The sequence below is a fragment of the Pongo abelii genome, chromosome 11 (assembly GCF_028885655.2).
Source record: "Pongo abelii isolate AG06213 chromosome 11, NHGRI_mPonAbe1-v2.0_pri, whole genome shotgun sequence".
Lineage (NCBI taxonomy): Eukaryota > Metazoa > Chordata > Mammalia > Primates > Hominidae > Pongo > Pongo abelii.
In genome coordinates this window covers 43,220,681-43,234,106 of record NC_071996.2, presented here as the reverse complement: position 1 = coordinate 43,234,106, position 13,426 = coordinate 43,220,681, and the positions used below count along the sequence as shown (strand labels likewise).

The 13,426-nt window shown below is 35.7% G+C and overlaps 1 protein-coding gene across 1 annotated transcript in view; it reads left to right on the top strand.

The window, feature by feature from the left end:
• LRP1B (LDL receptor related protein 1B) overlaps window positions 1-13,426 on the top strand; it is a 1,899,171-nt gene that overhangs the window by 1,268,171 nt on the left and 617,574 nt on the right. Inside the window, exons 28-29 of the mRNA XM_024243817.3 lie at window positions 4,956-5,087; window positions 6,427-6,654. Of these exons, the coding sequence (XP_024099585.3) occupies window positions 4,956-5,087; window positions 6,427-6,654 (360 nt within the window). The remainder of the gene's footprint in view (window positions 1-4,955; window positions 5,088-6,426; window positions 6,655-13,426) is intronic.

Below are 13,426 nucleotides of genomic sequence, written 5' to 3'. Positions count from 1 at the left end.
ATCTCTTAGTTCCCGCCAGCGTATCACTTATCTAGCTCAGAGAGTGACAAAGTACAACCCTCAGGCTAAATTCAGCCCTCTGTCTTGTAAATAAAGTTTTATTTTCACACAGTCATACCTGTTCATTCACCTATTGTTTTATGGCTGCTTTTGTGTTATAGTAGCAGAGTTGAATAATTACTATGGAGAACATAATGCCTGCAAAAGTCCAAATATCTACCATCTGGCCTTTAATAGAAAAAGCTTGCCAACCACTGGTTTAGCTAGAAAGACCAACAAACACTAATACAAAATACATGAACAAATGTCACTAACTAGAAAATAGGACAGCAAGCAATAAATTGTCTAATTGCCATGTAAAAGCAATAATTATAACCAATATTTCGTGGTGAAATAAATCAGCATTAGCTGGCTTCATTAGAAAATGTTTTATGGCAGAAAGATGAATTGAGCTGAGACATGAAGGAAGGTTAATGTAAAGATACTGATGATGAAATTCTAGGGGAAGAAAGGTACATCATGTGGAGGTGGAAATGAATAAACTATAGATATTTAGGGAATAATGAGGAATACATTTTAGTGTGTACACAATGTGTACGTAGAAGGAAAGTGGTAGATGAGGCTTGGAAGATAGATTTGTGTTTTTGAAAGAGAGGTGGGTATATTTGGGACAATATCACAATGTACCAGATACATAGCCATAGCAATCATTCAAAGGTAAGGAAATGAATTTGGAAACATGTTAGAAGAGTAGCGGTAAAAAGAAAGGAAACACATATTAGAGAAAATCTGTACAATACTTGAGAAATGATTAAATATGGCAGTGAAAAAGAAATAAAAAATGCTTTGGAGTAAAAAATTTGTGTGTTTGGAAGGTTTATGATTTCTGTTTTGTTTTTCATTTGCTTGCTTTTAGAGACAGTCTCGCTCTGTGGGCCAGGCTGGAGTGCAGTGATATGATCATAGCTCACCGCAACTTCAAAATCCTGGGCTCAAGGGATCCTCTTATCTTGGCCTCCCAAAGCCCTGGGATTACAGATATGAGCCACCATACCTGGCCTTGATAACTTCTTTAACAAAAATAAACAGAGTGGATCAGAATAAAGAGCTGGAAGGTAAATGGTAGTAGCAGGAAAACCAGTCTGACTAGTGCTGAGGAGTCTTGGGGGAAACATTAATAGTAGGAGATAAGGCCGACACTTTGTGAGGTAGACTGTGGGAAGCCATTCAAATTTTTTTTTTTTTTTCCAGTTGAGATGGGACCCACCTGTCTTGCCCAGGCTGGTCTCTAACTGCTGGGCTTAAGCAATCCTCCCACTTCGGCCTCCCAAAGCGCTGGGATTATTGGCGTGCCTGGCCCCAAATTTTTAAACACACCAGATATGATCAAGTATGTGTTCTACAAAGATAACTGTATGTAATGCAGGGATACTAGATATCAAAGATTAGTTAGGAGTTTAGTGCAACAATCCATGCAGGAAATGGAGAAAACCTAAATTGAGCCAGTGACCATAGAATTGAAGAGAATTGAGTACCAGGTTAGTGTATAGAACCTTAAGCACCTTGGGGTAAGAACTCGTCCACTATTATATCTCAGCATTTTTTCACAGTGTTTTAAACAACTAGGTGCTTCATAATGTTTTATTCAATGCATAAATAAAAGGTGGGGGTTATTACAGGTATATCTCTAAGGTTTTATATTTCATCAGTTTGAGTTTAGATAATATGAGCTATCGGTGAACCCAGTCTGCCCAGCTGTATTTATATTTCATGTGTTAAGATTTATTATAGCACTCCATTGATCAATGGCTTTCCCATCTTTTGAATACAAATAGATGGAATAGGCTTGGCTTTGGTAGAAGTTTATAGCCTCTGTAATCATGCTGGATTTTTGCAGTAGTGTCTCTTATAAAATAGCTACTTACTATCTAATTATAATAGATACGTATTATAAGACTTTGCGGGCCATGTGGTGTTTATTGAAGCTGTTCAATTCTACTATTGCAGTATGATAACAGCCATGGCTAATATGTAAACCAATGCACATGGTTATGTTTCAATAAAACTTTATTTACAAAAACAGTCAGTGGACCAGATTTGTCTCATGGGTTGCTGTCTGCTAATCCCTACTTTCTATAAAAATGTGAGTATTATGAACAGTATTTTTAAATTTGATAATTAGAATAGAATAGGTAGCTGTGTTCAAGCACTTGTTTGGAAAGAAACTTTGAAATAATATTGTTAAATCCTTTAAAGTGAGAAGAGATGAAAATGAGAAGTAAGAATTCTTTGCAGATTTGTCATTCTGTGAAGCACAAAATATTGTGAATTATACATTACAGTGTTATCATTAATAAGATATTGGGCTACAAAGTCAATGCAACTTTTTATTTTAGTATGTACATAGAAACTTAATATCTCTGCTTTTAAAAAGTATTTTTTTCATAATTATAGGGTGTTAAGAGTTGGTATGATTCTGGCCTAAAAATAATGATGTTCAAAGTGAAATTCAAGTACCTACCATTAGATTGTTATGGATTATGCTTTCAATTTTCCTAATAGCATTTCCTATGCTAGTGTTTTCGAACAAACTTTTTTTTCCTTCTTCTCTTCCCTTTTACCCTTCTCTTTTTTCTTTTCTCCTTCCTCATTTTCTTCTTTTTTTTTTTTCCAGGTATGGGGGAATTTGAGTTTTCCTTTTCTATCTACCTGACTAGGTAAACTTGACTTGATATATGACACTTAACACTTCCTCTTACTCATTCCTCCTGTCTTGCAACACCTTTCTGCCTTCCCTTCCCACCTACTTTCTTGCTTCTCTAACTTGCGATTCCTTAGGGACTTCAATTATTATAACAGACAAAATCAAAAGATAACAAAGAACAAAATAAGAACTACTTACTCTGTGTGACAAAAGAAGTGCACTAGAAAGGAATCTCTGGAACAATAGCTTCTACTCTTTTCTAATATCTTTTGTTCTTAATTTTCTTAGGAGAATGAGTTTTTTGTGAGTCTCTTATTCTCCTTTATTTATTTATTTATTTATTTATTGTTTTTAACAAATACAAAGACACTATTACTTTTATCATCTTGATGTGAGGAGTGTTAAAAATTGCCAAAAGCTGCATTGAATATTTATCAAATTCAGTTCATTTCTCATATCCTCTACACTTTTATTATCTCTTTGATTTTATTCTTTGTGTTTTAAAACACCACCGGACTGCTATTTACTTCTGTAAGAGGCAGGAAATACCTTTTCTCTACCCATCTCAGGTTCATGGCTGAAGTCTGTAACGAAAGACGGATTAACCAAAAAAGTACACAAACGTAATACAAGTATTATATGACATAGGAGCCTTCTGAGGAAATAAAGACCTGAAGAAATGGTTAAAATCTGGGTAGTTTTATGCTAGGAGGTATGATCTAATGGTAATAAACTGGGGAAACTTAGCAAGGCCTGTTTGTTCATATTCTTTTCTGTGTCCCTGTGTCTTCAGAGATAAGGATATTCCTTTCCTCAGGGCTTAGGAAGGGCACGTCTACATGAGAGTTTGTGACCTGCTTCAGGGGAGGTCAGAAAATCCTTTCTAGCTTTCATGACCTGTTTCAGGAAAGGGGTGGAGGGAAGGTCACAGAGACCTTCCTGCTTCTGTCATTTTCTAATGGGCAAAGGTGGCATATTTGGGACATGTCTCAACCGTGTCACTACTTCGAGCAAGGGGACATGGTTGGAAGATACCACTCATGAGTTGAAAGCTAACATTTTCTTGATGGGGTTAAAAGCATAACTCTTTTCTGCCTTCAATTTAGTAGCCTAGTTCTAATGACTTTTTTCTACTAGATAGGCTCTATAAAAATAAGATTAAAGATACTAGATAAATTAAAATCTTATCCAAAAGACATGATGACAGAACAAGAAACATAAAATTCAAAATGTCTCAAGACATTCAATGCCATCACAGATGACACTGAGCTGCAAAATTTAATGTTCTGTTCTCAGTTTGAAAAATCGTAAGTTATTTCTACAAGGGAATTGAGTAAGTATGCACATGTGGAGCAATCCTTAGCCAAGGAATTAATTAATACAGAAAAAGTAACAAAGAAGCAGATGACTTAATCATGAAGGCAGACAGACATTTCTTCACATGGGTCTCATTTGAAGAAGAGCACGTGTTTGAAGGAAAGGCATATATGTAACGGTAGTTTCCTAGGGAAGCCTTTAAAAGTGGTATGCCAAGGCAAGAAGGGAAGCTTCTTGGTTGGTTAAGAAAATAACAACATCTATTGCAACTTCCAATGTCTGGGTTATAGTCTATCTCAGTTTATTTTATATTAAATTCACTAATTATTCCTGGTTGCTCCTCAAACTAAATCCTTAAAAAGTCTCGACTTCTTTTTTGTTTGTTTGTTTTTGGGATGGAGTCTCACTCTGTCACCCAGGTTGGAGTGTGGTGGCGCAGTCTTGGCTAACTGCAACCTCCGCCTCCCAGGTTCAAGTGATTCTCCTGCCTCAGCCTCCTGACTAGCTGGGACTAGAGGTGTGTGTCACCACGCTCGCAAATTTTTTGTATTTTTAGTAGAGATGGTGTTTCATGGTGTTAGCCAGGATGGTCCCGATCTCCTGACCTCGTGATCTGCCTGTCTTGGCCTCCCAAAGTGCTGGGATGACAGGCGTGAGCCACCACATCTGGCCACTACCTCTAAGCAATAGGATGCATGCCATTTGTCTAAGAGAGAATTGATGGAGTTTTCTTAGTTATCTTTGAAATAATGTTTTTTTATTAATGTAATTGCTGTGTATGATTGTCTATTATTGTCATATTAATCACCCTACTAATGGGTTCTATGTAGGGAACTTTACTTTGAATCATTAGGTGAATAACCCCTGTCAACTTCAGAGGTTCCCTAATATATTCTTCCTTCTTCACTGTTCATATTTCACTGTGTAATTACAGCTCCCAATCCTTGTACAGCTAATGACGGCAAAGGCCCCTGCTCTCACATGTGTCTAATCAATCACAATAGGAGTGCTGCATGTGCGTGCCCCCACTTGATGAAGCTTTCTTCAGACAAGAAGACCTGCTATGGTAAATTTCTTACAGTTCTAATCGAAAATAAAAACAAAATTGAATTCTCTCAAATTATATTAGCATTCAGATTTTACTCATATTAAAGCAGAGGAAGTTTTTTTTTTCTGTTTTCAAAAATATTTTAGGTGGTGGTGCTATTTCCAGCCACTATTGATGATTCATCTGTTCTGGGGAAGACTGACAAATTCTTTAAATATGTGATATGTTGTACTTTGTTATTTGTTACCTTATTCATTTTCTTTCCTGCTACTTTCTTATTTGGTACGTTAGCAGAGTTTATCTCTGCAAAACAGGAAGATTTTTAAGTGAAAGTGCATTATCAGAAAATGATGATGTAGGTAACCTGCATAACAAAGAGGGGCTTAACAGCTTTAATCTGCTCTTCTGAAATCACTCTAGCATCATCTGGTAGAGGATTATCAACTAGAAAGGGGAAAAAGTGAAGTAAAATATATAACTTGGAAAGATTTGTAAAAAAACTCCACACATTTAAACAATGCATTTGAACTAAAAAAGATAAATTTTGTAAATAAAATTTTTTGCTTTCTATTAATAATTTTATTTATTTGCAAAATATTACTTAATTTTAAGGGCAGAAAAAAAATACTCACCAAAATTTAAAAGTCAGGAATTTATGTACATGTAGCTTTAAAATACACCATAATAACATATCTCAACACCAATAACCTGAAATATAACAACAAAAAAATAGAATATCTGTAACTACTATTTCTGTTTGCTCTGATATTTTACAAATGTAGTGCAAGGAAGGCACCTATGGAAGTAAAAGTGATACAACGCCTCACAATGTTAGTTACTACAAATTTACAAAAAATTACACTAAAAGCATGCTTTAAATTATTTGAACCCTAATTTTTATAGGAAAAATATACACAAGATTTCTAATAGCATGTTTAAATTTATCTTATTCAAAGACAGTATAGAAAAAATGTTCTTAGATTCCCTCAAAATCTTGTAATGCAATACAATGTTGTAGTAATTACGTACAAAGTACAAATATGGTATTTGGCATTTGTAGTTTATGTAGTTTAGCAACTTTGAAATTTTAAGGTCACTGAGAATTGATTACTGAGACTGTTTAGGTGTTTCTAGCTGAAGAAAAATGATGATGTAAGGCTTCTAACTCATTTCACGTTTGTTTCTATTAAATACCTTAATTTAAAATAGATAAATTGTTACTGCATTGTTTCCATCAAATATTGATTGTGATTTTCGGGAGTTAACATGTATTAAATCAAGTAATATTTTAGAATTTCTAGACTCTTTCAAGCTTGCCAACTTCATAAGAGAAAAACAATTTCTATTTCTTTTTTAGAAATGAAAAAATTTCTTCTTTATGCAAGACGTTCTGAAATCAGAGGAGTGGATATTGACAATCCATACTTTAACTTTATCACGGCATTTACAGTCCCTGATATCGATGATGTTACTGTGATAGACTTCGATGCATCTGAGGAACGTTTATATTGGACAGATATTAAAACACAAACCATTAAACGAGCTTTTATTAATGGAACTGGGTTAGAAACTGTTATTTCAAGAGGTAAAAGATTTGCACGTTACAACTTTAAAAATGTTTGTTATTCAATTTGTAATAATCACAAATCTTTTATATTCTTTCTCTATTATTCAACTTTATGCTGTTAATTGAAAGTTAGAATTGGTTAGAGATTTAATAATATGCTACATCCTTACTATTGTAGAATGTTATAATTACATTGCACAGAGCAGACCGATAATTAGAAATTTACATTCATGTGAAGAAAAACTTCAGGACAGATCACCTTAAAATGTAGATTTCTCAGCTGGGCACGGTGGCTCACAGCCGTAATCCCAGCACTTTGGGAGGCCGAGGCGGGTGGATCATTTGAGGTCAGGAGTTCGAGACCAGCCTGAACCGACATGGTGAAACCCTGTCTCTACTAAAAATACAAAATTAGCCAAACGTGGTGGTGCACGCATGTAATCCCAGCTACTTGGGAGACTGAGGCAGGAAAATCACTTGAACCCGGCAGGTGGAGGTTGCAGTGAACCAAGATCATGTCATTGCGCTCCAGCATGGGCAAGAAGAGCAAAACTCCATCCCTCCAAAAAAATTAAAAAAATAAAAATTAAAAAAATTTACATGTCTAAATAAACAGACTTAAAGTGTCTTTTTTGCTGACGGAGGAATAGTTACATTTGCATAGAGAAAATATAGGATATTAGGAAGGACTGGCTTCCCTCTTTTTTGTCTCACTCTGTCACCCAGGCTGCAGTGCAGTGGCACGATCTCAGCTCACTGCAACCTCCACCTCCCAGGTTCAAGCAATTCTCTGCCTCAGCCTCCCGAGTAGCTGGGATTACAGGCACCCACCACCACACCTGGCTTTTTTTTTTTTTTTTTTTTTGTATTTTTAGTAGATATAGGGTTTCAGCATCTTGGCCAGGCTATTCTTGAACTCCTGACCTCGCAATCCACCCGCCTTGGCCTCCCAAAGTGCTGGGATTACAGTTGTGAGCCACCATGCCCGGCCTCCCTCCCTTACTTAAGCTTATAAACAACTTCCCTTTGCACATATTTTTATAGACCTAGACTAAACATATAAAACAGGAAAACTGTTCCTATTTCCTGACCCAGCAGGTTGAATTATAGGTTCTAAGAGAGTGTTGTTCAACTACCCATTACAAAAATAGGAGTAACTTGTCCCAACATAGAGAACATATATGAAGTGAGACATATATGTACATGTCATGGTTGCGTTCTAAATTTTTAGCATTGAATTATCCTAATATTGGCTTAAAGTTTGGCATATTGTGATTTCAGGGTCAGTTATTATTTTATTGAATGTGTCTTTATTGAGCACTTACTATTTGCCATGACTAAATATCCAAAGACAGTTTCTCTTCAATCTAAATTTGGCAGAAGGATTTGGAAGGGAATGGAGAAAAGAGTAATCAGTAATCCATATAGATGCATCAAACACATATGCTTTCAAGTCTATTGAAAATTTAAAGTCAGACATATTTGAGCAATGGTAAACGTCATAATGAAGGCAATAGGAAGTGCAGATTTTATTCACGATCCTTTTCAATACTAGAAGGCTAGCTTGAGTACCATCAATAGATCTGAGAGTATTTGACCACTGAAATACAGTTGTATTTAAGCTAGCTCTTTTCTGATCTCAGGTTAGCACTGTTAAAAAATTTTATTGAGTGGTTTGGCTATAAGCTTGTTCAAATATTTATTTCGAACTTGCTGAAAAACAAGAATCTTTGTAAAAAAGCGAATGCAAAGATTTCCTCTTTGTTCAGAATTTTTTTACAAGGGAAGGGGCAAATGTGGTTGGATAAGCATTGTTAGACTGGATTAAAAAGAAGAACAATGACTGATGAAACGTCATTAAATTCCTTGAAAGACCAAGTAAAGGACATTAGGTGTCTCCCAAGATTGACAATCAGTTAGGTGGTCTTCCCTCAAGAAATTCACCAAAGTCTGACAGAAAAATGTTCAAGTACTTTGTTATAAATATTTAATATTACCCAAAAGGCTCTGTGAATTATAAAGAGCAAAAGATGTTGTATCTTGAAAAAAAATAGGAGACAATTTTCTATCTTTAATTATGAACTGGTATTTAGTAGTAATTTGGTGAGTTTATCTTTGAGAAAATCATCAATACTTCTATTTAGCAGATTCTATTCACAATTATCAACCAAAATTTGAGCAAAAATGTTTTCTCACTAATAATTAATACATATACTCATTAGGAGCAATAATTACAGATTCAGTCATTTTGAAAAATATTGGAACATTTTCTTTTTTTTTTTTTTTTTTTTTGAGACGGAGTCTTGCTCTGTCCCAGGCTGGAGAGCAGTGGTGCTATCTTGGCTCACTGCAAAATCTGCCTCCAGGATTCAAGCTATTCTCCTGCCTCAGCCTCCCGAGTAGTTGGGATTATAGGTGCACACCACCATGCCTGGCTAATTTTTGTATTTTTAGCAGAGACGGGGTTTCACCGTGTTGGCCAGGCTGGTCTCAAACTCCTGACCGCATGATCCACTCACCTCTGTGGGTGGATCCTCCCAAAGTGCTGGGATTACAGGCGTGAGCCACCGCACCTGGCCTGAATATTTTCTACGTAGTAAGAAACTTAAGGAGAGCCAAGAGAGACTGAACGGTATGGAGCACTGAATGAGAGGGATGTATCTGTACAAGCTGAAAGATCTAATGAAATAGACACCAAATTATGTTAACCTTTATAAGACAAGTTTTCAATGTTTATGTTAATTCTGAAAATAATGGGAATTAAGGAAGTGCTTCAGGAAGGGTGTGACTACATGATGAGCTTTGCCTTTGGAAGAGGCCAGTTTAGCTGCTGTGTTTAGTAGAGAGTTCTATGGGTTGGGAGTGGATGAGCAGTGAACTCTGAGAGACAGAGTAGCTGGCTGTTACTGTGACTCTAGTAAGAGATATCAGAAGCCTGGACTAGGCTGGGGAAAACACAGATGGAGGAACATGGACAAATTCTAGAGATATCAAAGAGTAAGAACATAAAGGAACTTAACCATCAATTGGACATAAAGTTTGAGGAATAGGCATTGTCAAGTATGATTCCATTTCTGACTTATCCCACCAGCTGAATAATGTTGCCTTTCAATTTTTCCAGAATGAAACTTTGTTAAAGATGGATATATCTTTCCATTAGCAGAAAAACTTGAGATAAACTTTTGACAGTTTAGCTTCCGAACTCATCAAAGGATCTCAAATTCCACCATTAATTGTACTTTATTTTATCCTTTCATCTTTTAGAAATTCCATGAATGACTCTGTGGAAACCTCTCTTACTTCTTGCACTGTGGGTCTCTGTATTTTCTCAGTTAGCTGTCTTCTCTCTATTGGGCTTTTTCTTGAGAGACTTTATTTTCTTATCTTCTTTGTCTAAATGTGGGGTCAGCTTCAAAAATTGGGCCCCAAATAAATTCACTGTGCCTATCATCTCCCATTATTTTCTTCTCAAGTGGGCCATTTTCTTTCTTTCTTTCTTTCTTTTTTTTTTTTTAGAAGTAGTTTTGCTCTTATTGCCCAGGCTGGAGTGTTGTGGCACGATCTGGGCTCACTGCAAACTCCTCCTCCTGGGTTCAAGTGATTTTCCTTCCTCAGCCTCCAGAGTAGCTGGGATTAAAGGCACCCGCCACCATGCCCAGCTAATTTTCTGAGACAAACACTAGCTCCTTGGTTCAGGCTTTCGTGAGGGGAGGTAGAAATAGTTTGCCAGCCTTTTCATTCTACGTGTCCTGAAACACCAAGCTGTTCTTAATGTATATATTGCCCACATGAGCTATTTGCTATAAGTAGCTTGGAGCAAATAGTTTCAAAATAATTTTCTTCAGTACAAAACTACAAGTTGAGAGCTATTTTCTATCATTCCTTTGTAGATAGTATCCCACTATCTTTTGACTTCCCCTATTGCTATTGAGAATCCACTTGTTTTCCTAATTGTCATTCTTCTTTTGGTGATGTCTCTTTGCTCTCTAGCTACTTATAACATCTTTCCTTTTTCCTTATTATAATATCTATATTTTGCTACCTAGAGTTGTTGTATCTTCCATGGGGTCCTGCCTTTCATCAATCCAGGGGAAAGAAATCCTCAAAATCCTCTGTTTTCTCTAACTCAGTCTTCGTACTCTATAATTTGCAAACTCTAATTTATGTGTTGGACTCTAATAAATGTGTTGGACTATTCATTCTGCCTTCCAACTCGCTTAATTTCTTTGTTTCTCTGTGCTAACTCTGTTAACTTCTTTCAATTTGTTTTGTAGTTCACTAGTTGAACGGTGCCTAAACTGCTATTTTACACATTCAAAAATTATTTTTTTATATTATATTTTTTAATATCACAAGTTATTTTTGGTTCTCATGCTTCCAAGAGAATCTTTTGAAAGGAATCGTTGTACTTATTATTATTCAAAGCATCATATATTCCATTAAGATATTCCACCTTGTCTTTATCCTACATATAATAATTTATGAATATGTAGATTTTGGAGGATTGGACCTTTTTTTTTCTTTTAACTGTTCTCTTATATCTCATTTCTTTGTGTGTGTTTTAATTTTTTTTGGTTCTGTTACGAGGATGAACTTAATGGGAAGTGTGAGTCTTGGGTTGAATAAATTTTTTCTTTCACAGAAGACTTGAATTTTTTATTGATGGAGAGAAAAGTAGACACTATAAACCAGGAATCAGTTTAATTTTATTTTTCCCTTTCTTTGGTTTTGCAGTTATGGCAAATAGTAGGTTCTCAATGAAGACTCATTCAATAAAATAATAGCTGACCCAGAAATCACCAGTGGATTTCTTATGGCTAATAATCTTTACTAGCACAGTGGATTTCTTATCTATAAGCTAGTAGTTTCTAGTAGCACAGTAGAGATCTGTTCTTAGGAATTCAGGTGTTTGTGTGTTTTTTTTTGTTTGTTTGTTTGTTTGTTTGTTTTTTGCCAGAGAAAGGACAGAAAAAAAAAACAACTTGTTTTTATTTTTTAATTGTTCTCCTTTATAAGCAGGTATCTTTTTTCTCTCACTCATCTTTCACTAGGGTGTGTCTATACCCAGAAGATCACTCTTATTTAGCTTACCCATTCTTTGTAAGTTTAAGGATTGAACCCTCTTACATTGAGCAATTCATACTCCATGAAGCTCTCAATTCTCAGCACAAGTATTTGTCTCTATAATTGCACCCGCTTCAGTAATCCCATTTTATCTTCCTTGATAGTTTTAGCTAATGTGTGAGTGTGTGTTAGCATGTTGAGTTTTTCCTGTCTGTATGATCTTGACAATGCATTTGAAAATTACAATTTTTCATGCATCAGTTTTGTGGCAATAAAGGACTTCTCAGAATATACTTTATGATTAGTCGTAGTTCAAGAAATGAGAGACCCCAGAAGTGGAAAATTAAACTTCCTGAGAAACTTACTCAGAGATCTTGTTCCGATTTACTTAAAAACAAAAGTTAAGACTTGGAATTTATTATTTCAATATTTTATCAAAAAGAGAAAAATATTATTAAATATATAATGATTTTTATTCCCCCCCCCCATATGCTTGTGATGAGTTTACCAGAGCACTCTGCAACAACCAGATGTGGGAATTAGTGATTGATAGCCAAAAACAAGAGTGTTCTTTTAGACATAAAGATGATAATTAGAAAGTTCAATCTGGTGGGAGAAAAATGTTAAGCATAAAAAATTAGAATTAGGCTGGGGGCCTAATTAGGCTCACGCCTGTAATCCCAGCACTTTGGGAGGCCGGGGTGGGTGGATTACCTGAGGTCGGGACTTTGAGACCAGCCTGATCAAAATGGAGAAACCCCATCTCTACTAAAAATACAAAAAAATTAGCTGGGCTTGGTGGCACATGCCTGTAATCCCAGCTACTCGGGAGGCTGAGGCAGGAGAATTGCTTGAACTCAGGAGGCAGAGGTGGTGGTGAGGCGAGATCTTGACATTGCACTCCAGCCTGGGCAACAAGAGCGAAACTCCGTCTCAAAAAAAAAAAAAAAAAAAAGGTCAGAATTAAGATTGCCTTAGTACGTATTTAAATACATACTCCTCAACATAGACATATTTGACTTTTTTAGCTCAGTTCACATATTCTTAAAATTTTAGATTGTATAGTTCATGAATTCATGAATTCATTAAAAATATTTGTGTTGAAGGCAATGTTGTATACAACTGGGGAGAGGGACCAAAAAGACACATTATTAAGGAGCCTGCCCTCAAAACACATATGTGAAAGTAGTTATATATCAGCAAAGTAATGACTACATTAGGTAAAAAGAGATCGACCAGGTACAGTTATATTGAGTTAGGCAGATGGAGAAACTCTTTCCAGCTAGGATACACAAGAGACACGATTAGGTTTTTGTGGTTGAAGGGATGATGTTGTTGATCAGCTAGCCTATTATGAATAAAATTCAGGCAAGTGGAGATGGGTGTAGGTTGTGAAATCTAAATAGTTTCCCTATAGTGTGGAAAGATCAGGTAATATCTAGAAATCTGAAAACATATTAATATGGTTAAAGTGTAAAGTATTTTGTTAAAAATAGTGAGAAATAAGGCTGAGAAAGTACTGTAGCTATAGTCACACTATATGGAAAAGCAGGCTAAGAAATTTAGACATCACATTCTGGGTGGCTAGAAGCTATTGAATACCTTGGGGCAAGTGAAGGTCATGACTCAAAGCTCTGTAGTCAGAAAAATAACCTGGTAGCAAATAAATCAATTGCTTAGAAGAGGAAATGCTGGATACTATTGTAATATTAAAGCTTGAAAGAGA